This window comes from Gavia stellata, chromosome 2 (assembly GCF_030936135.1).
Source record: "Gavia stellata isolate bGavSte3 chromosome 2, bGavSte3.hap2, whole genome shotgun sequence".
Lineage (NCBI taxonomy): Eukaryota > Metazoa > Chordata > Aves > Gaviiformes > Gaviidae > Gavia > Gavia stellata.
Window position 1 is genome coordinate 57,625,783 of NC_082595.1, and position 25,206 is coordinate 57,650,988.

Sequence of the window (25,206 nt, forward strand, 5' to 3'; positions counted from 1 at the left end):
CTGTCTCCCACAGTATTCTCCTGGAGAAGCTGGTGACTCGTGGCTTAGACAGGTGCACTCTTCGCTGGGTAAAAAACTGTCTGGATGGCCGAGCCCAGAGAGTCATGGTGAATGGAGTGAAATCCAGTTGGTGGCCGGTCACAAGCGGAGTCCCCCAGGGCTCAGTATTGGGACCGGTCTTGTTTAATATATTTATTGATGATTTGGATGAGGGGATCGAGTGCACCCTCAGCAAGTTTGCAGATGACACCAAGTTGGGCGGGAGTGTTGATCTGCTTGAGGGTAGGAAGGCTCTGCAGAGGGATCTGGACAGGCTGGATGGATGGGCCGAGGCCAACCGGATGAAGTTCAATAAGGCCAAGTGCCGGGTCCTGCACTTTGGTCACAACAACCCGATGCAACACTACAGGCTTGGGGACGAGTGGCTGGAACGCTGCCCTGCAGAAAAGGACCTGGGGGTGTTGATTGACAGCCAGCTGAAGATGAGCCAGCAGTGTGCCCAGGTGGCCAAGAAGGCCAACGGCATCCTGGCCTGTATCAGAAACAGTGTGGCCAGCAGGAGTAGGGAGGTGATCGTGCCCCTGTACTCGGCGCTGGTGAGGCCGCACCTCGAATCCTGTGTTCAGTTTTGGGCCCCTCGCTACAAGAAGGACATTGAGGTGCTGGAGTGTGTCCAGAGAAGGGTGACGAAGCTGGTGAGGGGTCTGGAGCACAAGTCTTATGAGGAGCGGCTGAGGGAACTGGGGTTGTTCAGCCCGGAGAAGAGGAGGCTGAGGGGAGACCTTATCGCTCTCTACAACTACCTGAAAGGAGGTTTCAGAGAGGTGGGTGTTGGCCTCTTCTCCCAAGTGATGAGTGACAGGACAAGAGGAAATGGCCTCAAGTTGCGCCAGAGGAGGTTCAGATTGGATATTAGGAAAAATTTCTTTACTGAGATAGTGGTGAGACACTGGAATAAGCTGCCCAGGGAAGTGGTGGAGTCACCCTCCCTGGAGGTGTTCAAGGAACGTGTGGATGAGGCATTGTGGGACATGGTTTAATGGGCATGGTGGTGTTTGTTGGTTGATGGTTGGTCTCGATGATCTTACAGGTATTTTCCAACCTCAGGCATTCTGTGATTCTGTGATTCTGTGATCCTGGAAATTCTAATTTGCTTGCTGCTGATTTGTGGCAAATCTAATAGTGGGTACAGAATAATAAGATTATTTTGTCTGCAAAATAACTAAATTATATTTGCATGCATAAGGCATGCAGCAATTCCTGAAGAATATCATGAAAACAAACTGCAATGTCTCTTGTTCTGGCAAACAAATTTTGATCTAACTTAAATGTAGGAACATTGCTTTCATACTATTGCCTATCTGATACAAAAGAAGTATAAAACAGTATGCTACGGTCTGTGATTCATTATGATTTGTGAAACAAAGAGGGGTAAGAGCAACTTTGCCAGAAGTTGCCGTTTAGTGATGCCATATTCACTGAAGAACTGGAACCACAATCATCTTTGAAAGGTTGTGATGATTGGAGGAGGTCCCTGATGACTGAAAAGAGACAAATGTAACATCCATATTCAAAAAGAGTAAAAACTATAGCCTGGCCAGCCTTACACTAACCTTTGGGAAGATTATGGAACTAATCTTCCTAGAAGCCATTTGCAGGAAATGAAGAAGACATGACTGGAAACAGCCAGCAGAGACTTCTCAAGAGCAAACTATACTTGATCAAACTGACTGCCTTCTATGATGAAATGACTGGCTCAGTAAATAAAGGAGAGGGAATGGATGAGAGGATGAGGTGTAACCTACCTTGACTTCAGCAAAGCTTCCAACATGATTTCTCGAAAGATCCTTAGAGACTGAAGAGGTATGGACTGGATGGGTGGACTACCCACAATGTATTCTGAAGAAAAGGACCAAGAGAAACCCCGTGAAGTTCAAGAAAAGCATATATGAACTCCTGCACCTGGGGTGGAATAACCCTATGCAACAGTACAGGCTGGGAGCTGACTGGATAGAAAGCTGCTTTTTAGATAAACCTTGGAGTTCTGGTGGACATCCACTTGAACATGAGTCAGCAATGTGTTGCTGGAGCAGAGAAGGCCAACAGCCTCCTGGGCTGTGTTAGTAAGAGTCTGGCCAGCAAGTTGAAGGACATGATTTGTGAGACAGCAGCTGGAGTACTGTATCCAATTTTGTGCTGCCCAGAATAAGACAGACATTGACAAATTGGAGGGACTACAGTGGAGCTCTGTCACAACGGTCAGGCGGCTGGAGCACATGTTGTAAGAGGAGATGCTGAAACAGCAGGGTTTGTTCAGTGAGAAGAAGCGAAGGCTAACCTGGGGTGAAGAAGGAAAGGACAATAAATTTGCTGTCTTAACTCTGTAATGGGTAAGTTAAGTTACAGAAAAGATAGAGTCAGACTTTTCTTGGAGGTGCACAACAAAAGAATGAATGACAGTGGACACAAGTTGCAATGTGGGAAACTGTGATTAGATATAAGGAAAAAAAATATCGGTCAAACACACTGGTTGCCCAGCAAGACTTGCATTTCAATTCTTCAAGATTTTAAGAAGTTAACTGTATAAGTTTCTGAGCAACCTGACATAACTTTGAAGTTAGCTTTGAGTTGCTTTGAGTAGTGGCTTGAACCAGATGACCTTCAGGGGTCCATTACAAAGTAGGTTATTCTATGATTATGTGATTCCATCAGACAGCATTATCTCCATTTGCTGGGTAGTTGCTATATCCCCAAGTCTTGTCAACTAATTTCTTCTGTTTTGATATACAGTTTCTCCCTGCTTTAATCACATTCAACCCACTAAACTTCTCTTTCCACCATGCCCAGGTAGTTAGCCAACCCTTTCCTTTACTTCACTGTTTGCCCTGACACCTTAGCACTTCATTTGCTGTCCAACAGGCATTATCTGGGTTTATTTTACATTATAGTCTGATATTAAGAACTCTTGCTAAACTGTTCTAGAAAACAACAGCCTGCTCCTTGAAAGTCCTCTTGGAGACACAGCCCTGTACTACAGCTGAAGCATGAATGAACATGAGTCACCCACACGTAGGTAGATATTTGTTCATAAACATGGAATAAAAGGCAAATACCACAGCTTTTCGCTACTATATTATTTTGAGATCAGTGCATGTCAATAAAGGGGACATTCACTTATCGGTACCATTTTGTCTTTCCTACATTCAGCATAGTCCTACACACTTTGATATTTTCCCTTCTTCAGAATTATACTGCTCCCTGTAATCCTATGAACATGAGACTTACACCTCCAGCAGTATTAGCACACTTGTTCCCCATTCTCAATCACTTTGTGGATGCCAACCAAACTTTGACCAGCACTGTGTCTAGCATTGTGGGAAATCGCCGTATTTTTGGGACATTCCTTCCCCAGATTACTTCAGTTTATAGGACCTAAAGGTCCTGTATTGCACCAAAGTGGCCAGTAGTGTTTCAAAGAAAGAGTCTGCAATTGTAACATGGGGAGCTGGCTTCTCTGTGAAACAATTGGTATATTTAGTTAGATTAAACTTCTGTGAACTCATAAGTATGTGATGTCTGCTCTTCATTACAGGTAAAGGTAGGAAAACGCTGAATTGCTTCATGGAATCAAGTAGCAGAAACATTATTGGCCTCCTGATAGGCAAGCTTTTGCCACCTTGTTAATATTAAGTACATATATGAGCTAAGTGCGGTTGGGGCTCCACAAAGTGCCACAAAAGCACTAGCAGCAAAATGCTGCGGAGGCCGGTGGAGAAAAACCTGCTGGTGAGAACTTTTGGGCCAAAGATTGACTAGAAAAACCTTAGGGCTTTCAGCAAAGACATGGTTTCTTATTGCTTCCTTCCAGTTGTGTTCTCTGTATACAAAGATGCCTTTTTCCAGCACCAGCTTCTTCTCCCCAGCAAAATAACTCGCAGACCCTGAATTGTGACTAACTGCTTGAGTCAAGAGGGGGTAGTGGCACTATAATTAAATTCAGTAATATGAGACATGTACATGACAGCTTACACACAAAGAGCAAGACAAGGGCACTGCTTTGATGCCCTCAGAATCACTTAGTACCTACCTGCCATGAACACCGTAGGTAACAAAAATTCTTTACCTAAAGATACTAGGCACATTTACGTGCTCTTAAATTCTGTATTTTTAAAAAAGGGACTCCTTGTGTGGCAGCCAGTTAATATAAATAATTTTAAGTCACGTGTTCAGATCCCACATAAATATAAGAAGCTTTTTGGCTAAAGAAATAGAACTAATTAAGTGGGAATTCATGGGTCATTGTTTTGATCAGTCTCTGTTCTTAGAAGCTGAGTAGCTCAGATGTGCAGGGAAGCAACCTGGTTTTGGCTAATAATCAAAAGTTATTCTGTGTGACAAGCACCAGTGACGGATCTGCATAAAATGTGGCAATCTTGTGTAGTGACTTTTACTACACCTTCATCTGTCACAGTATTACAGCACCAGAAGCTACCTTCTGGCTCTTAGGCTTGCAGGTGAGGTGCTCATTAGGTACATGTGGATATAGACAGGACTCAGTAGTTCCTGAAATTCATGTGACAATCTCCTGAGTACTAAATATTTTGAAGTGAAAATGCCAGTTTCTTAAAGGCTTTTTCATTATTTTCACCATATCATAATGTAGTTACACAGAACGAGCCAACCAGTAAAATACCTTCTGACTGGACATGTTTTCTACCTGTTTAGAAATCTAAGTGACTTTTTACAAGTATGAAACAGAACCAGAGAGAGTTGTAGATTTTGTTATTCACAGGTCAGATCAACATATGAAGAATCCACTTGTCTTCAAGCAACAATGTGGTAAGATGTGTCTTCTACTCCTCCCTCCCCACGTGACTATTGAAGGACACCAGTCACAGAATCATAGAACGGTTTGGGTTGGAAGGGATCTAAAAGATATCCAGTTCCATCTCCCCTGCTGTGGACAAGGATACATTCCACTAGATCAGGTTGCTCAAAGCCCCATCCAACCTGGCCTTGAACACTTCCAGGGAGGAAGCTTTCGCAACTTCTCTGAGCAACCTGTTCCAGCGTCTCACCACCCTCACAGTAAAGAATTTCTTGTAAGATCTAATCTAAATCTACCCTCTTTCAGTTTAAAATCATTACCCCTCATCCTATCACTATGCTTCCTGATAAAGAGTCCCTCCCCATCTTTCTTGTAGGCCCCCTGAATTAGAGAACTTAGGTACAAATTTGTGTTATTATTCAAATCCACTGATCTGAAACATGAAAACCAATGCAAATTCCAGAATTAGAGGACACCTATTCTCCACAGGAAATGGCTACTTTTGAAGAGAGGCTACCTCAATGGAGGCCAGAGCTGCACTTATTTGAACGACTTTGGGGCTCAAACCTGCTCACTTACAGCTGAATTCCACTGAAGAAGGAGCCAAAGAGTCCGATCATGCCCAGGAATTCCACTCGACTCAGATTTCGGACGATATACTCCTCACAAACGTTCGAGATGCCGTATAGTGTTGCTCCGCCCAGTACTAAGAGATCCCCTATCAGTTTATTTTCACCTAGGAATAAACAGGGGAAAAATCAGAATGTCTTAAAACAACCATCTTTTGTCTAGAACCACTGCAAGTTCTTCCCTATAAATTTCAATCCTCAGTCACTAAGTAGCCCATATCTTGGTTAATAAGCTGAATGCAAATGTTCTGCCATTTTAACAGTTTTCATTCAATACCCCAGCAGAATCCAGCAGAGGTTAAGGGAGAGCATTGTCCTTGCTGTGGATAAGAGAATCTGAAAGAATATGAAAAATCTGTAAAAAAATATAGGAACCAAGTGGCACTCTCCAGTGACTAACCCGTTTTATTTTATTATTACTACTTTTTTTGCAGATACAATATGACTCGGCTATCTAGAGCAGTTTGTGTCTCATATTGAAATCTAACCAGTCTAAAACATGTCCAGTATTTAGATGCAAAACCAACTGAAAAATTCTGTGTACCTGTGAAATGAGTGAAGAAATCATTACAACCCCAATACTGACCTCATTCTCACATGAAGCTGTTTGACGAGAGAGAGTAGGAAGGATGGGGTGTAGACAGGGTGATGATAATGGCAGTTTTTTAAGAGGTTCAATTAATATAGCAGTACCTAATGCATGCGATGAACACCAAGATGTGTCTTCAGTACCTCCAGGTATATATAATTACTAAAACATTGCATTATCAAAGACTATTTGAAATCTTTTTAAGTTTAGAAGGCTTTTATTATTGGGGGGTGGGGAGGGCTGCAGGGAGATTTGATCAAGATCAAGTTCCAGCCTGAAAACTGAGGCCCTGGCTCTGCAAACTGATGCATATGAGTCCCTCTGCACATATGGCTTGTTAAATGATTTCTACAAGAGCTACAGATTCACAAAGCTGTCAGACATTGTTGCAGAACCATATTCCAAAAGGCTGGATATAATGGAATTTCCTTTGAAAAGGTTCAGCAGGAATGCTGAAGTACTAGACTTTTTTTTTAAAGAAACCTCGTTTTCTTTTAAAATACTGCTTGATTCAGTTTTTTAGTTCCTTTTTAAGTTTTACTATTACTGATTTGTAAAACACACACTGCAGTAAATAAAAATGGAAGCCAAACACTCTGATTTGTTTAAAATTATCTTTTCAACATTTTTCTTTATGGACTTCTTTTAAGCCTTCAGTTTCCATTCCAAATCACAGTTCTGAAATTTCCAGTGAGAAGGAATTTATGAAAATAAGAACGGTCATAACACGACAGACCAATGGTTCATTTATCCAGTATCCTGTCTCCAACACTGGCTGTAAGCACCAGAAAAGTATAAGTTGTTTAGGGATGAATAGGAACAGGGTAAATGTTTAAAATACTCCTAGTAATACTTTCTTAGTCCCCAACATTTTTCAGCTCAGAGGAGATGTGGCTTCTGTGTATTTAGCAAACATTACTAGATTTCTCTTTCATGTACTCATCCAGTCTCTCACTGAATTTCTGTTTTGCATGTACCTTGACTGACAGCATGTTTATATTTTACCATTTATCTTTTTAAGATTTGGTAATTATTTTCCTTTTATCCTTCTTTTGCAATCAGCTACAGAAGATGCCCTTAATTTAAAATAAGCATCAGCACTTTACAAAACCTCTTCATACCCCTGATGCATTTGATGTTCCACAGTGGCTCCAATCATCCCTCACTGAGCTCACACGTTTGGTATTTATTACAGCTACTCACTGACACTTCGGGCAAGTACTGCTGAAAAAGCTTTTGACCTTAGAGGTCGGCTGTGCTGAACTGCTGAGACAAATATATCAACCTTTTGCATCTGAGAAACAAAGATGGCTCAGGGGCTGACCATTTTCAGAAAGACGGGACAGCCCCAAGCACCACACTGTGATGACTCTCCCCAAAGCGCACTCATGCCCAGAGAGTGTGAGCCTCAACCTTCAGGGCTTTCCCAAAAGAGGAAGCCAAGATTTGATCAGAGCATGGGTCTGCCCAGCCCAGGACCCTCCTCTGGCACTGGGCAGCACAGGGTGCCTGAGGAAAGCATGAAGAAATAGGGAAGCACAGGGGGATTTTTATCAGCCAGTTCTCAGCAGATTAGGGATTTTCTGAGACAGAAGTTGCATTAGAGCATCAAACTTAATAGATCCTGAAGGACTCTTCATTAATTTGTGTAAAGTCCATATAGTTTTGGCCTCTACAACACCCTATAACAGTAACTTACCCAGTTTAAGCATGCACTATTAAAAAGTACCTTGTGTTTTTAGCTTTTAAGGCTGGCACCCCAAAATTATATTGGGCATCCCATAATTTTCTGATTGTGAGAAATATTTAAGAATCATTCTGTCCCAACCCTGTCCGTACCACTGAAGACTTCACATACCTTTACCATATTGTGTCTCTTTCTTGCCTTTTCTGGGAGATGAAAAGTCCCAGTCTGCCTACAATCTCTTCATCCTGAAGCCATTTTATGCCCTTGAACAGCTTTCTCACCTTTCTCCATTGCTTCTATAAGCTTATTTTCTCGTCATTTCTTTTTGAGATGCAGTGACCAGAGTAATACATGGTAGTCAAGACACTAATGATCAAAACTTTATATACTGGCATAAAAATGTTTTATACTATATTTTTGTTTTCCTTCCTAATAATTTCTAGCATCCTGGTTGTCAAATGTCTTTTCTTTGCTTCCTCAAGAGGCTGACTTTGGAACTTTCCCCCAAGACTGACATATCACAGAATCACAGAATGACGGGGGTTGGAAGGTACCTCTGGAGATCATCTAGTCCAACCCTGCCGCCAGGAATGCATCCCAGGTGAGTTTTGAGTATCTCCAGAGAAGGAGACTCCACAACCTCTGTGGGCAGCGTGTTCCAGTGCTCTGCCACCCTCAAAGTAAAGAAGTTCCTCCTCATCTTTAGACGGAACTTCCTTTGACCAAGTTTGTGCCCGTTATCTCTTGTCCTGTCACTGGGCACCACTGAAAAAAGACTGGCCCTGTCCTCCTGGCACCCACCCCTTCAGTATTTATAAGCATTAATAAGATCCCCCCTCAGTCTTCCCTTCTCCAGACTAAAAAGACCCAAGTCCCTCAGCCTTTCCTCATAAGAAAGATGTTCCAGTCCCCTAGTCATCTTTGTAGCCCTTTGCTGTACCATCTCCAGCAGCTCCCTGTCCTTCTTGAACCGGGGAGCCCAGAACTGGACACAGAACTCCAGATGCGGCCTCACCAGGGCAGAGTAGAGCGGGAGGATAACCTCCCTCCCTCGACCTGCTAGCCACACTCTTCTGGATGCACCCCAGGATGCCATTGGCCTCCTTGGCCACAAGGGCACATTGCTGGCTCATGGTCATCCTGTTGTCCATCAGGAATCCCAGGTCCCTTTCCACGGAGCTGCTCTCCAGCAGGTCAGCCCCTAACCTGTGCTGATGCATGGGGTTATTCCTCCCCAGGTGCAGTACCCTACACTTGCCTTTGTGGAATTTCATAAGGTTCCTCTCTGCCCAACTCTCCAGCCTGTCCAGGTCATGCTGAATGGCAGCGCAGCCTTCTGGTGTGTCTGCCACTCCTCCCAATTTTGTGTCATCAGCAAACTTGCTGAGGGCACACTCTATCCCTTCATCCAGGTCATTGATGAATATATTGAACAGGACTGGACCCAGTACTGACCCCTGGGGAACACCACTTGTTACACTCCTCCAACTAGACTCTGTGCCACTAATCACAATCCTCTGAGCTCTATCTATCAGCCCCTTTTCAGTCCACCCCACTGTCCGTTCATCTAACCCACACTTCCTAAGCTTGTCTATGAGGATGATGTGGGAGGCGGTGTCGAAAGCCTTGCTGAAGTCAAGGTAGACAACATCCACTGCCCTCCCCTCATCTATCCATCCAGTCATGCCATCGTAGAAGGCTATCAGATTGGTCAGACATGACTTCCCATTGGTGAATCCATGTTGACTACTTCTGATAACTTTCTTTTCCTCCAGATGCTTTGAGATGATGCCCAGAATGAGCTGTTCCATTATCTTCCCAGGGATGGAGGTGAGGCTGACTGGCCTGTAATTTCCTGGGTCTTCCTTCTTGCCCTTTTTGAAGGCCGGAGTGACATTGGCTTTCCTCCAGTCCTCAGGCACCTTGCCTGTTGTCCAGGACCTTTCAAAGATGATGGAGAGTGGCCCAGCTCCCTTCTGCCAGCTCCCTCAGCACTCGTGGGTGCATCCCATCAGGACTTGCGGATGTCCAGTTTACTTAATTGGTCTCTAACTTGATCCTCCTGAAGCAAGGGAAAGTCTTCCTTCTTCCAGACTTTCTCTGTTACCTCCAAAGTCTGGGATTCCTGAGGGCTGGCCAGAGCAGTAAAGACTGAAGCAAAGAAGGCATTCAGTAACTCCGCCTTCTCTGCATCATCTGTCACCATGGCACCTGTCTCATTCAACAGCGGGCCCACATTTTCTCTAGTTTTCCTTTTACCTCCGATGTACTTGAAGAAACCCTTCCAGTTGACCTTGACATCACTTGCCAGGTTTAATTCCAAGGAGGCCTTGGCTTTCTTCGTGTCATCCCTGCATACTCTGACAGACATGTTTTCATGGATGTAAAATTCATATGCATCTACTGGTTTATTGCTAAGGAAACATGTATCAACTGACTAGAGGCATTCTAAAGACTTTTAGGTTAATACAGTTTTACTTGAGCAATTTAATGGTATAGGTCATTCTTGTGAAGAAACACAAGGCATAGCTTGGCAAAACATGCTTTGCATTAATTGTTAGCGTATTTAATGTTCTCTGGAAGCAGAAGTCATACAGTCCAGAGAGGAGTTAATGTTCTGGGGACTAGTTATAGTACTATAGTGTAACATAAATCTTTTAAATATGAATTATGTTTTGACACAATTGCTTTTCACACTCTCACTAGGCCACTTTGCCACATTTTTACCTCAACACACAGCATTTAGTCGTGTTTCTCTTTGCTTTTGGTTATAATTACTGATGATCATAATATCTAAAAATCAGTCTTAATGTGTCCCATCCTAGACTAAACATACTGTCATATACTTATTAACAGGACTCAAGTGACTGGTTTTCAGAGACTGTGGTAAGCTAAAGCTGTGAAATGCTTTGAAAAATCTGAATGAAACACTTAGACCTCTGTGTCTTATACCACTGTGTATTACAGGAGCACAAGTACCAAGGTACCTCAGGGTTATTAGTTCAGAAAAATGTTATTTTAAGATATGCTTGCATGTAAGGTGATGGAGCACAAAGTACTTGGTAGTAATTGCTTTTCCCATTAAGAAATGTGCAAAACATCTGTCAGGATACAATAAAAATAGGTAAACTACCATATATTTTTTGAGTTGAGAGCATGCCTTCATGTTATACCTAATTCCTGCAGAGAGTTTGGAAAAATAGCTGCTAATCTCTCAGTGATGCATTTTAAATTCATTTTCCCTTGCTCTAAGAGTTGGCAGGCTAGATTGCTGTATGCAGTAGGTGCCTACTAGAGCCTTACAGCACTTCTAACACAGTAAATAGTACTGATACTCTACTAATAGAGTTTTACCCCTTCAGATAAATTAAATCAGCTGATCTGTTTTACTCTGTTAAAGACAACATCATTAATAACATCATTTTGCCACTTAAAAAAAAAAGTTGCAGTCTCTCTGCATAGCAATAAGCACAGACAGTTTTTCGTATGTAGGTCCGAAGTAAAAGGCAATAATGCATGTTAACAGATTTTTCTGGACATATTTACGTAACAGCTACACCCATGCTTCAGTAATGAATATGGCAAATAATATCTAATTATTGCAGTTGGATGGCAAAGTGTCAGTGTTCTTCAATCTGTTCCTTGTCTGCTGAGGTCCATTGCCCAACACGCTCCTGCTGATCCACAACTCACCCGCCATAGCATGTTAGTCTCTAGATTACAGGGACACAGGATGTTTCCTCTGGAAGCCAAGGCTGAAATCCCAGTCCCTCTGAAATCAGTCATTCCTCATGCAGCTTTGGCTGACTGATTTCATAGTACAGAGTATAGTCTTTCCTTTTTAGCTGGGGCAGGGCTATTTCTGGAGGAGACCAATGAACTAAAAGTCTCCTTTTAGGATAAAGGACAGGGATAAAAGGGGGCAGGGAGATATGGTGAGTACTGTCACAAACTCCCTTGTTTTATTTAGTAGCATCCTGGCAAATGCAGTTCTTACAGCACTTGAATTTGTATTCAGAAAGCTGAGTCAAGAATTTTAAATCCCAGTGTATTATGCTCAGCTCACAATTCAGTGCTTTTAATTAAGAATGAAAACTGTGCCTAATTGACACTCTTTGAAAAGAATTTCCAGCCTTCCCACATAATTTGCGTTGGCACTAGAGAAATCAATGTGACAGAGGAAGTTGATCGATGAAATCTAACTCTGTCTAGTCTGCATTAACAGCTACACACATATTATTCATATGATGCCACACATAAAAAAGAACATTTTACACACAAGCAGGTTGTTTTCAACAATGACGTGGGCAAATCCCAAACCTTTACTCTGAAACCGTCTGCATAATCCAATTGGTTCTGTTAGTATGTAGGTTCGGTGCCTTTTAGCATCCATCCAGTGACCCTGCCTCCATACAAAAAAGGCGCAAAGTTGAGGAGAAGTAAGAGTACACAGTGGATGTGAGAGATGCTTATGATTCAAAGAAGTAGCCAATTCAGAAAGGAAGCAACTGAGGTTTGAAGTCAAACAACTAAGCCAAACCAGAAGGAAACTACAAGTATTTAGCTTGTCCCCCTGGCCTGCACAGAGGGTGATCTGGGTTGCAGACACAGGGCCCACTAAATTTGTTTGCAGCAGTGCTGACTTCTAAGTGTTGACCCATTTTCGTTCTCCATCCCTTCTGACAAAGAAGCAACTTTGAATGGTGCAGTGCCTTGGGGCCATGAAGGCACAGGGTCTCCTGCCGATTTCCCCATTTTTTTTGACCCAACCTGGCATGTTCTGGTCAATGGCTTCTCTGAGCAGAAATTGGTTATGCAACACATCCATCCTTACTCACCTGCTCCTTGCTGTCTCCCAACGAGGACATCTGCTCCTGCCATGCATCCCATGCCCAGAATGCAGACCACAATCCCAATGAAATGTACCGCCTTGTATCGTACCAGTAAGAAGAACCAGGAGAGCAGTATCACCACTGGGATGACAAAACAGTCTAGGAGCTGTCAAGAAAGAGAGGAAAAATCAACAAATCAACCTCTTAACACTTTGCCATAGTATACTAGGATAGATTCCAGCAGAGGGGAGCAGGGTTATTTAGTTAGTAAAAGCACTTTCTACCAGACAGAAAGTGTATTCAAGTGGTTATATCATCCATCAGACAGAGGATAAAACTGTATTCTGTTCATGACTATTCCACGAATTGAGGAGAACTGTCGCTCTACGGTAACACCCAACAGCACTGCCTTGCTCTTGGATTCAGATGCATATTTCAAATCCATGGGAAGGAAACCTGGGCCAAAAGAGAGCCACACCACTCCATCTGGTCCTTACCTCTGGTGATTAACGGACAAAGACTGAGGGCACTCTTCCTACAGTCTAGACATATGCTTTAATTCAGTCATTTCAGGTCCAATTAGCAAGAATGTTCATAACGCACAAGTTGTCCAGTTTCATTAAATCTGGCCGTATAAATCAAGGGGTTTCTGCATGCAGAATACTTACAAAAAATTTGACCCCTGTGGGGACTGTTAACTCCTTGAAAAATACAGTCCCATATGCCTCTGAAGGAAAAAAAAAAAAACAAAACAAAAAACCACCTTGCCTGCAGTGCAAGAAACTCAGTCTTCTTGCCAACAGACACTGGGAAGAGCTTTCTCAAAAAGTGTTATGAAACACAATCTTTAATTGTTTTTTTCAGAGGCACCCAGCAATAAACCCAGAGAGCCCATGTTAAAAAAAAAAAATGCACCAAATGTTTGTGAGTGGCCCTTGGGATTTTCAAATTAAAATATGTTTTAGAAAGTACCAGTATGTAGGAACTATCAGGAAACAAAAATCCTGGGTAAGAAACACCCAGAGAAACTTGACTTTAATCCCACTTTTTAAAAGGATTCTGTTAATTAAGAGTCGTGATCCTGTGGACCAACAATGGGGTTTAACAAATCGTGCAGGGCACACTACTGTTCAATGCCAATTGGTACAGCAGGAACTAGAGCTATAGGGTTGCATCTTCTTTCTAATGAAAATGTCTGGAACAACCAACAGAGGAGACTGTATCCGTAGTTCTGGAAAACTATGCCAGATGTTGTTACCTTGATTTTAGATGATGCAGTTTGGTTTTTCTTCCCTTTGGGCCTATTACCTGCTACTTGCTCCCTCGGTGTGATTTACCAATAAGCACACTAAGTATTATCAAAAAATGATCACATCCCTTTTAACTTCTTTGTCTGTCCATGCTTTTATCTGAAGAGAAAAAGATTTTCGGATGATTTCAAGAATTTCAGTGCTTAGAAAACTATTCTTTACATGTGAGATACCTATGTAACAAATATTAAATTTTGGGGATCAGCAAAAATACAAAAGTCAATTTTTGGTCTAAGGATAATTACCCTGAAACTTTGTTTGAAAAACAGGTGTATGCAGTGGAAACCCATCCATTCCAAAGATCCCCCAGACAGCGAGTGGCAAAAGCCTTCAGAAGAGAAATGGTTCAGCAGGGGGATCACGTTGCTCTTGGGAGTCTCAAGCAGTCCCAAAGAACCGCAGAACAGACGAGAGAAATTACAAATGGGAAAAGTCCATGCTAAAAGCAGGTTCTGCATTTAAAATGAGAGCTAATCATCTAAAAGGCATGGCCAGGCGTCTTTACAGTGAAAACTTCCATCCTCAAAACGCCGTCCTTCACAGACTGGACATGAAAAGGGACAACAGCTGAACGAACTGTAACAAGCTCCTTCATTTGCACAGGGCATCTGCTTTGCCTCTGAAGAGCCTGTAGCGTGTACAGTGTATAACGGAGCTAGCATTCAGTAACCACTCTTTGTAAAAACATGCATATACAATACACCACATACATAAGAACAACTTCAGAAGTCGCGCTGCCGGGAGCAACTGGCTGCTGGGGCAGGGAGGGGTGGTGGCAGGACTACCGGGCGTACACATTAAATCCTGGCACGTGGTGTGGGTAAGGTGGCACACAGCCTTCTCCTGTCACTGGGAGGAGGGACGGGGCCTGCCTAGCCTGCACAGATGGTCACTGTGGCATGGATAATACCCGCTGCACATTTCTCACGTGCTGTGGATTTCTGCACTTTGTCAACACAGCCTAGCAAGTACCAGTAACAGGTGGCACACCTGAGGGAAGCTCATTCTTTAGTATAACCCACAGGATGTGGATGCAGCTCAAGACCTTCCCTCTCAATCCACAGCTCATGTCATCATGCCTGTACATGGTGGATGTGTGTTCTTCATTAGCTGTGCTAGCATACAGTGCATCCATCATCTCTGCTGAAGATGGAGGGAAGGTGGTACCAAACAGCAGGGAGGCAGTTACTACTTACATTGCTCTTAGCTATCCCTGAAGGTGTGAATGCCTCTATCCCATTCCCTCCCAGTGCAGCATTGAACAGGTGAGCTTAACTCACAGTTTTCTGACCTCATCACAGTTTTCCAATACTTACAGTGGGGCTACGAAGAAGAGGGAAGCTCTTTCTTCACAAGGAGCCACATAGAGAAGACAAGGGGCAACGGGTACAAGTTGCACCAAGAGAGGTTTCATCTCAATATAATAAAGAAATTTTTTACAGTCAGAACCATCAATCACTGGAACAACCTCCTCAGGGAGGTGGTAGAGTGCTCATTACCAGAGGTTTGCACGATGCAGCTGGACAGGGTGCTAGATAATCTCATCCAGGTTCACTTTCTCAATAAGGTTGGACCAGATGATCTTACGAGGTCACTTCCAAGTTGGGCTGTTCTATGGTTCCGTAATTCTAACTTACTGATAGTTTGTGTCAAAACAAGGTGGAGGAGAAGCTCATATGAGCAGGTACCAGTCTTACCCTGGAGAAAGCAACTGAAATCTGTCACCAGTAAGAGCTACCTTCGCCTGGCTCAGTGCACTTGGCTTCCCTTCCATGCTGTGCTATGGGAGTCAGCAGTAGATTATACCAACTTGATGAACTTTGCACTGGAGAAGAGAAGAGGCAGCCTTACACCTAACTCAGAGTAAACTAGCACCAATCAGAGATACTGCACAGTCTGCCATTTTCTTCCTTAGGTGAGCACCTAAGATTTGAGCACCCTCTTCTCCATACATACACACAGCACCTCAGAGGCGACTGTGCCCAAGACAGAGCAGAAAGCCCTATGCAACAGTTAAGCACAGAGGTGTTTTAAGAGACCACTTATTAAGTAAGACAGTAAGCATCTGCAAACATCTTTCCAGTTCTTTTCTGTGCAAAGGTGAGTAAGCGAACCTCAACCATCGCCGAATCAACTATTTGATTTTGCAAAATCAGGAGCTCTGGTCACTTATGCAAAACAGTATTTAAGAATAGATTTAAGAATATGAAGATGTCACCTTTCAGCCACTAACTACTGTCTCTCAAGAGACACAGAGTGACTCAGTGGATATTTTTAACCCCCAACATCTGGAATACAGCCCTTGCCCATCTTTACACAGAGGACATGACACGACACTGCATGTTCATTGTGGGGCAGCAGCTCTGACGAGGGCTGCTTTACTTACTCTGGGCTGAGGACACAAAAAGAACATTTTCTTGTAAAAATGATATATTTTAGGGTGCTAGTGTGTTTTCAATAGCCAGGTTTAAAAATTGTTTGTAGCTGCAGAATGTGTACTTCAACATGCAAATTCCCACTAACAGTCTTTTAGAGGAAGATTTTTAAAATTCCTTTCATTCCATAAATATTTAAACATACCTATGCTTTCAAGCGTGTGAAGATGTGTCTTTTAAGCACTAACATGAAGGGATGCATGAACAGAATCTGTCACAAACAACACTGACAGCAGCTGGAAAATGCCCCTTTGGGGCTGGTAGTCCAAGGTCTAATCCACAAATTGGTATTCAGAATACTACAGCATCAATAGATATAAACATGAAATGTAGGTAATGTTCATTGATACTATATAGCTCTTGAATTATGCTTAGTTTATACCTGTAATTAAACAATGGGGTAGACAGAAATAAATTAGGTTGCTACAATATAAGCAATAAGATAGCTTAGTACATATTTCTTAACTATTTTTCAGGTATTGCTTTACATTTAATTTCTCCAGGACTAAATTCACTCTGCCTTTCTTTTTTCCTCAGATAAACTTGTCTAGTAGAAGAAAAAATGCACATGTATTCTACAGACGAAAGATGTGAGATTGTGGATTACCTGATCTGCAATAGGGCTTTCTTGTTTATTTTTTTCCTTTTTTTTTCTTTCTTTTTTTTTTGTTATTAGTTATTTCAGCTATTAAGAAAAAAAAAACCATTATACCCAATTGTAATTTTTCTGACTATAAAGCATTTACAGTAACAAAGATAAATTATGCTTCACTTGAATTTCATTTATAGTACATAAAGGTCATTTTTCTACCAGTATTTCTCTAAGAATCATCTTTGATATTTTCCTTCTTTTTAATTGCTTATTCAAAATGTACTGCCTACACCCTGTCATTATGTTAAATTAATGAGTGACCTGATTTTAATCAATGTTCCTGTTTTAATCACAGAAGTTATCAGATTTCACTAAACTAAAAGAAAATGTGTCTCCTATTTTGCCATGGGAAGATAATAAAACCGATGTGAGTGCATGTGCAGACCATGTTCTTTGGCACTGCTATGTTTGTCTGTGGTTCTCCTCAGTCACAGCTCTGAATTGGACTGCTTTAGAAGGCAGGATACAAAAATATATAATCTATTGATATACCGTCCTATAGCAACTCCTTTCTATTAAAAAAATGCTGTGTTGTCATAGCGATTGAAGATAATTATTTGATTCTAAAAGATATCACACTGCATCTAAGACTGTTGGTGATGCACAATGTTGAAACATAATTTCTCTGATTATTTGATAAAGTACATTGACTTTATTATACTTGTGAATCATAGACAAATACTCTCTTGCTAGAAGTAAATATCCAGACTCTGATCTCACGAATTCAGCATGTGTTTGCACATATATAGCAAGAATGTGCTATTAGTCATTGGAAAGAAGAGTTGGCAAGCTTTGGAGGAAAGGTCTGTAATACAGAGGTGAGCTGCTGATCTGCAGCGATATCAAAAAGAAAAAAGCTGGTCAGCAAACTCTCTATGGGAACAGCTGAAATGAATCTTCCTTTTTAAACATTCATTGGATTTCTTCCCCCCAGTTATAAGCCCCTTTTTTCACATTAGGGGCTTGTCATTAGCACTGCCCTCCAGCAAATCTTGTGGAGAATCAGCTGCACTCTCTACTCAGCCTACTCTCCAGAACAGAGATATCAATAAAATCAGTGTATGTTGTATGGGATGGCTACTGAACTTCAGCATGTAACCTGGTAAGTTTAATACAACAGTAAGTGCTATATCCAGTAAGAGACACACCTTCTGACATTTGCTTTGTTTTTTCAAAGGAAGAAAGGGTTTGCTGCCCATTCGAGGGCTCTTTCTATTCCAGTTTTCATGCTACCTTCACAATACCACACACACTTGATTCAACTGTACATTACACATGCACAAAAGCAGCCAAGATGTGAAACCTCACAGAGGTGGCTGCCAGCTGCCAGGGGAACTGTGTGGCAATTATACTACCCTGTGACCAAAACCTTTTGCAGGGAAGGTGTGGACGCTGGCAGCATTTTTGACAGGGTTATTTCAAGGAATTAAAATAAAAAAGGAGCATTGCTTTTACCTTTTATGTTTATATTTGCTATCTCATCACAACTTAATCACTTTTTTGCATGGTTTTTATATAATCATGGAATTACTTTAAAAACTATTAATTTTTTCATCCAGCCAAAATGTAGGGTACTCCAGGTAGGGAGATCAGTGAAAGAATCAGTCAGTGATGTCATTTGTTTAAAAAAAAAATAAAATGTAAAAATGTTTAATTTCCATGACATGGAAGAAACAAAAGCCAGAAGACTGCTCCCAGTCTGAAGCCTCTTTAAATCAGTATTCCACCTACAAGATCTCTTATCTTTTTCTTGGGGCCATACGACAGATGTTTCTGTAACTGTTCCCATCAGTTCCTTTAATCTGTTCTCAGGATTTTCTCTTTTTCCCTGTGGACACAGAAATTCCCTCAAAACTTTCACTAGTGAAAGACCTTCACCTACATCTGACTTGCAGGCACCAACACCCAAGATGACGATTATTACAGCTCCAGCTTTCCACGTACATAAAAAGAATTCAGCGAGTTCTTGCAGTCATGTTAAATGAAAGGTGGTGGTCACATCCAACCCACAGTTCCTCTGCTCTCAACTCTCTACACATGGACACGCTTTACTACCAACACAAGTAATCACATCTTGACTCTTTTTTTTAAAAAAGCCTTACGAGACACCTCTTCATCCTCTCCTCTCATTACATGCACTCCAGCTGTGCTTATGCAAGATCTGCTCAAATACGAGGAAGAGTTACCAACAAACTGACTGCTGGAAAGGCCTTTCCTTTAATTGCCTTCCTCCTCTGATTTTACATACCCCTGTCAGAAAAAGATCATTCTAAGACAGCAGACAGCTCTGCCAGCACTCATGTGTTTCTGCAGAAAAAAACCTATTTTCTGTTTTGCTTCTCTCTAAGATGACTGGAAATGGGCTTTGAAGACCATTTTCTCAAGGTTGGTTATTAGAAACTTCTCCACGTCACCAGTCGCCATAAGCTATGTAGGGGATTAGATCCTGGCCTAGGAAAAATCATGGATGTGTCCTGCAGAAAAACCTCTGCTTTTGCATTTCACCTGCAAGAATATGCAAAATAGGCACAGAATGCCAAAATCTCTGCTGTTGTAATGGGCACAGCTCCACTGACTTTAATGAGATTTTGCATATTTATGTTAGTAAAAGGTTTGGCTCAGGATGAATTTTGCCATTAGAGGCAGAAGCTCTGTATACTGAGAGCTCAGTTGACTCCAAAACCATGTACAGAGACTGAGGATACTGTAGGGCCTGATTAGCGAACCATAGATATGTAACACAGTTAAAAGGCAGAACAGCAACTTGAAATGCGATGACAAATCAGACGCAAGATACACCCCACAGACTCTCACAGTATGAATGTATGGTATGCAACACTTCTGCACATGCTGATCTGCAAACTTTAACATTGCAGTATTCCCCCACTGCCTTGAAGCAAAACAGGAAAGTATGGTCAATCTTACACGCAGACGATGGGGGAGGAAGGGAAGGAGTAGAATTTATCTCTTCTTTTGAGATATTTCACGTTAGCGGGCACTGGACAAGGTGGATCAACAACTTCAATATTGCACATCCCCCGCTCCTCACCTTGCAGATTTGCTTCAAAATTATCTCAAACCTTCTGCCTCAACACACATTGAGTCCATAGGGACCAAGAACAAAGCAAAGTCTATTGCCATCCAGCACTGCTATAATAAGCACTTACTGCTGACTCCTTTGCTTTGCTGGTGGCAGTTGTTGAGGTATGAAAACTGCCAGAGGTAATTGGAAGTATGATGTACTGCTGAGCCTCACAGTGATCTAAGAGTAGCTGAGAACATCAGCATCGCCGTTTTATTGTCTGTCTCCCGGTGTCTATAAATCCCAGTTTTTACTACCTTTGTTTTCATCATGCCAATCAAAGGCTTGATTGCCCAAGGAACAAATTACCAGATAAATCACTATTTGGAAACATAGCTCTCTCTTTGACAGAGCCTTATTTCTTGTGACATTGTATGCATATTTTACAGTACCACTATGCAACATGTTTCAGAAATAGTCCAGATTTCTATGTGATGTCATAACACAGAAAAAGGATAACATTACCTCTAGAAAGTGCAACACAACAGTGTAATATGGAGGCGGATATAAAAATGTATTTGCAGAAAGGAGAGCTAATTAACGTGGGGGTGACGGGGGAGAAGGGAGAGGACAGTCTGCTTCATAACGATGCAGTGATGCGAAAGCACTTACCTGGCAGCAAAGGTTACAAGTTTTAGTATCATAACAGGCTTAGTGGAAGACATTATGGACTTGGTAGGATGTACATGTGCAGTACACTGTAAATGCAGTACAGTGAAGTTGAAGTCAAAATAAAGTTTCAAGCAAATTAAATATCTAGATCTAAATAACTGCAAGAACTTCAGAATATTTTCATTCCCTCTGGGGGAACTAATTTTACTTGCTGTGTAAAAGGTGTCTCTAACAGTAGTTAAAACACCCTTCCTGAATAGTTATTAAATCCTCCATAGGCCTACATGAGGGTTGTTTTAAAAAACATTAGGATAAATATGGAAAGCATTACCACAGGCAGTCCTGAAAGTTAAGTGCATAGTTTTAAAAAAAACCCCATGGGATCAGGCGCTAGTGCACATGGGAGTGTTTAACGCACTTTCTGCCCCTGCTACAGCTGACATGCAAGGAGGCTGCAAAATCTAGTGCAAGTTAGATTAATGCATCAAAGAGAAACTAAAGATCATTTTGCAAGTTTCTGGCCATCTGGGAATCAGGACACATGTGCCTGAGAGCATTAAGTGTGACTGATCCCTGGCACTTCTGGAAATACATGGTTTTGGATATCAAATTGATCCACTGACAAACTACTGTGCCTTTTACCTGGTGTACTCAATTTTTAAATGGACCCTCTAAAGAACAATCTTCCCTTACTAGCCTGAGCGTTTTCATGGCTGTGGGAAGCTTGAATTTCAATCCCCCCAGCTAAGACGGAGTTAACTCAAGCCCTTTCCGTGGGCTACTGTTTTAACCTCTATGACTTTATGTAAAAGGTAGCTCTACACTTGAAATTTGGAAAGCACTCCAGGCTGTCTGTAAGCACTTGAGGCATGCTAAGATCATATCTAACAAATTGAGTTCCCTGGGGTACTTTGATGTAGGAATACTTAGCTTTTGAATTTTAAAATGGAGGCAGGTATTTAGGTATCTGGCTCCATCAACACAGAAGCACTCTGGGCATGCAAAGAACCAGAACCTAAAGCTACCAAAGAAGGAGCAACCTGAGAGGTTCAAACACACGTTTTCATGTCCCAGGATTGTGCTCTGAGCAGCAGGCTAGTACACATAGACCAGGGGATGTTAGATGTTTATGACATTTTAGATATGTAGACAATTAGGTGTGGGTTTCTCGGATTGTTCTATTAAATCTAGTTGTCCCTGGATTGCACTGCAGGTACCTAAAGTGTACCTTGGACTTTATCCTTAGCAACTGACCTATACTTTGATGTCTGAAACTTAAACAGTGCATTGGTTTTCAGTCTAATTTTTTTATGTCACCAGTTTATAAGGAAGGACTTCTAATTTTAGTTTGGTTTGTGTTTTTCTAAAGGGAAAATTATGTGTTTTGAGGCTTCACGGTACTTTGTTTTCCTCTTATGATGGAGCCGAGTGCCACATTCTCAGAGAGTAATTACAGAGTACATGAGGATTTGAAATAATCAGAAGAACATCCAAAAGTAAAGGTTCTGAAGACATCCGGTGAAAGATATATAGGAAGGTTTATTAGAAAATTCTGTTTTCCCAAACCAAAACCAAAAGGGAATTTTAAAGGAAAGTATAGGAAAGACTTGGGTGTGAAAGAGTGGGGAAAAGCAGGGCACCATTTTCAGTCTTTTCTTGGAACCATGATGAGACAATGTCAATTATAAAAAAGATGGATTTTAAACTATAAACTTAGAGAGTCCTAGGAGTTTAAAGCTACTTGGCAAACAAAGATATTGAGTGCTTGGAGTTGTTTGGTGAAAGCAGAACTACAAATCAATTGCAATAAAGATATATTTTTACAGTTAAACTTTGGCTTTTTGCTGGGAGCAGCTTAATGTTTTTTGCCTAAAAGCACCACAAGCCCAGTACACTCGCATGTTAGTTTTGCATGACGGAGCAGAGATACCATGTGGAAAAAAGTATATGCTGTAAAACTGATTTCCTATTGAAATGGTCCGTGTACCACCACTATAAAAATACTGCAAGATTTCCATTTACTGAAGTGACAATGTCAAAAACTCTTATATTCTCCCCATCAAAAAAAACCTTGGTATAAAGCCTGTTGAGAATAAAATCCCCCAGAATTGACTTGAGGAGCTCAATTCTCAGTCAATGTATATATCAGCATAGCTCCCATAGCCTTCAGTCGAAGCTCTGCTGATTTGTGGTAGGTAGTAGGTCACAGGTCTCAGTTCTGAAAGGATTTGAACACTTCTTGCTATGTGCCAGCAAGCATTTACGGCCTCAAAGGCAGTGCTCTTGCAGGATCAGGCCTTTTGGAAGATGCTCTCAAGAGAGTGGTCCTGTTTGCTTCTTCAGAAATCAGATTCTAGGAAAAGCTTGCTTTTTTTCATGTTTTATTTTCCATTTCTTCAGTCTTCATTTCATACCATTATGCACTTTGATCAATGCTGTTTCAGGCTGAATAATCCCCTGAGCTTCTTCTGTCTCATCTTTAAATGAAACAGGGTATTGTTTGGCTACATTTCATAAAATGTGTCATTTGATTTAACATCTTAATGTATTACCTCATACTCATCCCATTCTCACCATATCTTTGGGCTTGTCTATACTTAGAAGCTCATTCAAATTAAGGCATGAAGTTAATTTAAAATGCAACAGGTATTCCCAGTCACTCCACGTATATCCCAGCAATCCAGGACAACTATGGGAAACGGAGACACTGCATTTATTCCACTCCTGGAAAAAAGCTTGACGGCATTTGAGCTTCTACCTCTTCCCTCTTTCAAGCTACATGGGAAAGACACCTAAAGTCTGTTGTAACTTTTAAGTGGAAGAGGTCTAACAAGGACACAACATGGTCTGTGTCCTATGACAGTTCTCCTGTTCCACCCTTCCTGTCTCTCTCGGTCTAAAAGGAGAGTGGGGCTCATTTCAACTAACAAATTCCCTGCTGAGATACAGGCAATGCCCTTGAACTCTCCTGCCTGCTTCCTCCTCACACTGCAGTTTTTGATCTCTTACACTAAAGGCCATGCTCATTGCAGAAGAGCAGGAGGGTTTGCATCTTCTGGAATTGGTGTTTCATGAGTCCAGCCAGATGAACCTCTGATATGTGCTTGTTGGTGGCTGTGGGAGATGGGATTTAATGACCTGGATGGTCTTGCTCAGTCCACTACTCCTACTTGCTATGAGTGGACACACAAAAGAAGCAATTCAGCTTTTGCTTTTCTTTTCGAGGCTTTTAGTAGCTATGAAATCAGACAGTATTGAGGTTTACGTGGATTTACGCTTTACTCTATACTGAGTAATCTGATTTGGAAAAGTGTTAAAAGCAATATTACATTGTCTGGGCGCGTTTCAAAGAATTCTCAAACCAAGATTCTGATGGCAGAGGCATTCATGAATATTTAGTATAAACCTCACATTCAGATTCCTTGAATTCATAGTTTTATTCTCTTTTTGATTCCTATTCAGCTAAACAAGCTCAGTATTTTCCAATATCACTTTTCAACTATGGAAGAGATATTTCTAATTAGCTTTGATTCTGCAGAACATTAACTGGTACTCCTCTATTTTAGTGGCTCTGATGCAAACTTTAGGCAAATAAGGTGTAAAATACACTGAACACTACCTCATGTTGCCCAGTTAGTTAGAGATAATGTAAAAAGGGAGTAGGTTTGTTTTACAAGAAATAGCAATGAAATATGCAATGATTTCCAATGATAGACAATTTCCAGTCTCTTAAAAATGTTTCTATTATTCACTTTTCTATTATTTCACTTTTCACTTTTAAATGGGAAGAAGCCCAATTCTTTTGTGTTTGTATTTAAAGTAGAGAGGTTAGATCTTTGGAGAAATTGCTACCCTAGGTTTTGTTCACTGCATGTATAATTTTTTAAGGGAGAGTACACTTTTTGATAGCTGCAGTTAAGCTGTTATAACACATCTAACTGCTTGCATTAAAGTAAGACTTCTTCATCATAACTACATTCATTTTACTTAATGACAACTTTTGCACTCAGATCTAATTATACAATCCTAAAAGAAGTGCTTGTATTTTTTCCAAGTACCGTATAAAGTGAGAAAAACATTTCAGCACATCTGAAAATATTTCCTTAAAGGACCAAATTAAGTAGATCATGCCAAAAATGTGATTATGAATGGTTTAGCACAGGAAAATAAAATGAAAGCCAGTATGTTTCTGTATAGTTTGGAAAATACTGAGTAATAAGAACAGTCCAATATGAAAAAACGTGTCTTATGAGACAGCATTAAAAAAGTACACAGAAGACACAGGTGGCAACTAGTTATTAGTGCACTGAAGCCAATGGACACTGCACCATTGACCCCATTGGGCCTATTACCTTGCCTCAAAAAGGTAAATCCTTTGAGTCCTTACCTGTACACTAGTAAGAGTGGTGTATTGATAAGCTTTGACGACCAGGTAGTTGGCTTCTATATCTATTATCCCCAGGATCATATACTTCCACCATCTCCTTTTCAAAATTGCCAGCAAGTTTTCTTCTCCTGTGGTAATAAACAAGAAGAATTATGTAAAAGAG

The 25,206-nt window shown here is 41.3% G+C and overlaps 1 protein-coding gene across 1 annotated transcript in view; it reads right to left on the bottom strand.

Annotated features, from left to right (window-relative positions):
* The window catches only part of SLC35F1 (solute carrier family 35 member F1), a 251,369-nt gene that overhangs the window by 30,642 nt on the left and 195,521 nt on the right, over window positions 1–25,206 (bottom strand). Inside the window, exons 3-5 of the mRNA XM_059835583.1 lie at window positions 25,044–25,171; window positions 12,572–12,731; window positions 5,408–5,564 (exon numbers count right to left, since the gene is read on the bottom strand). Coding sequence (XP_059691566.1) covers window positions 5,408–5,564; window positions 12,572–12,731; window positions 25,044–25,171 — 445 coding nt within the window. The remainder of the gene's footprint in view (window positions 1–5,407; window positions 5,565–12,571; window positions 12,732–25,043; window positions 25,172–25,206) is intronic.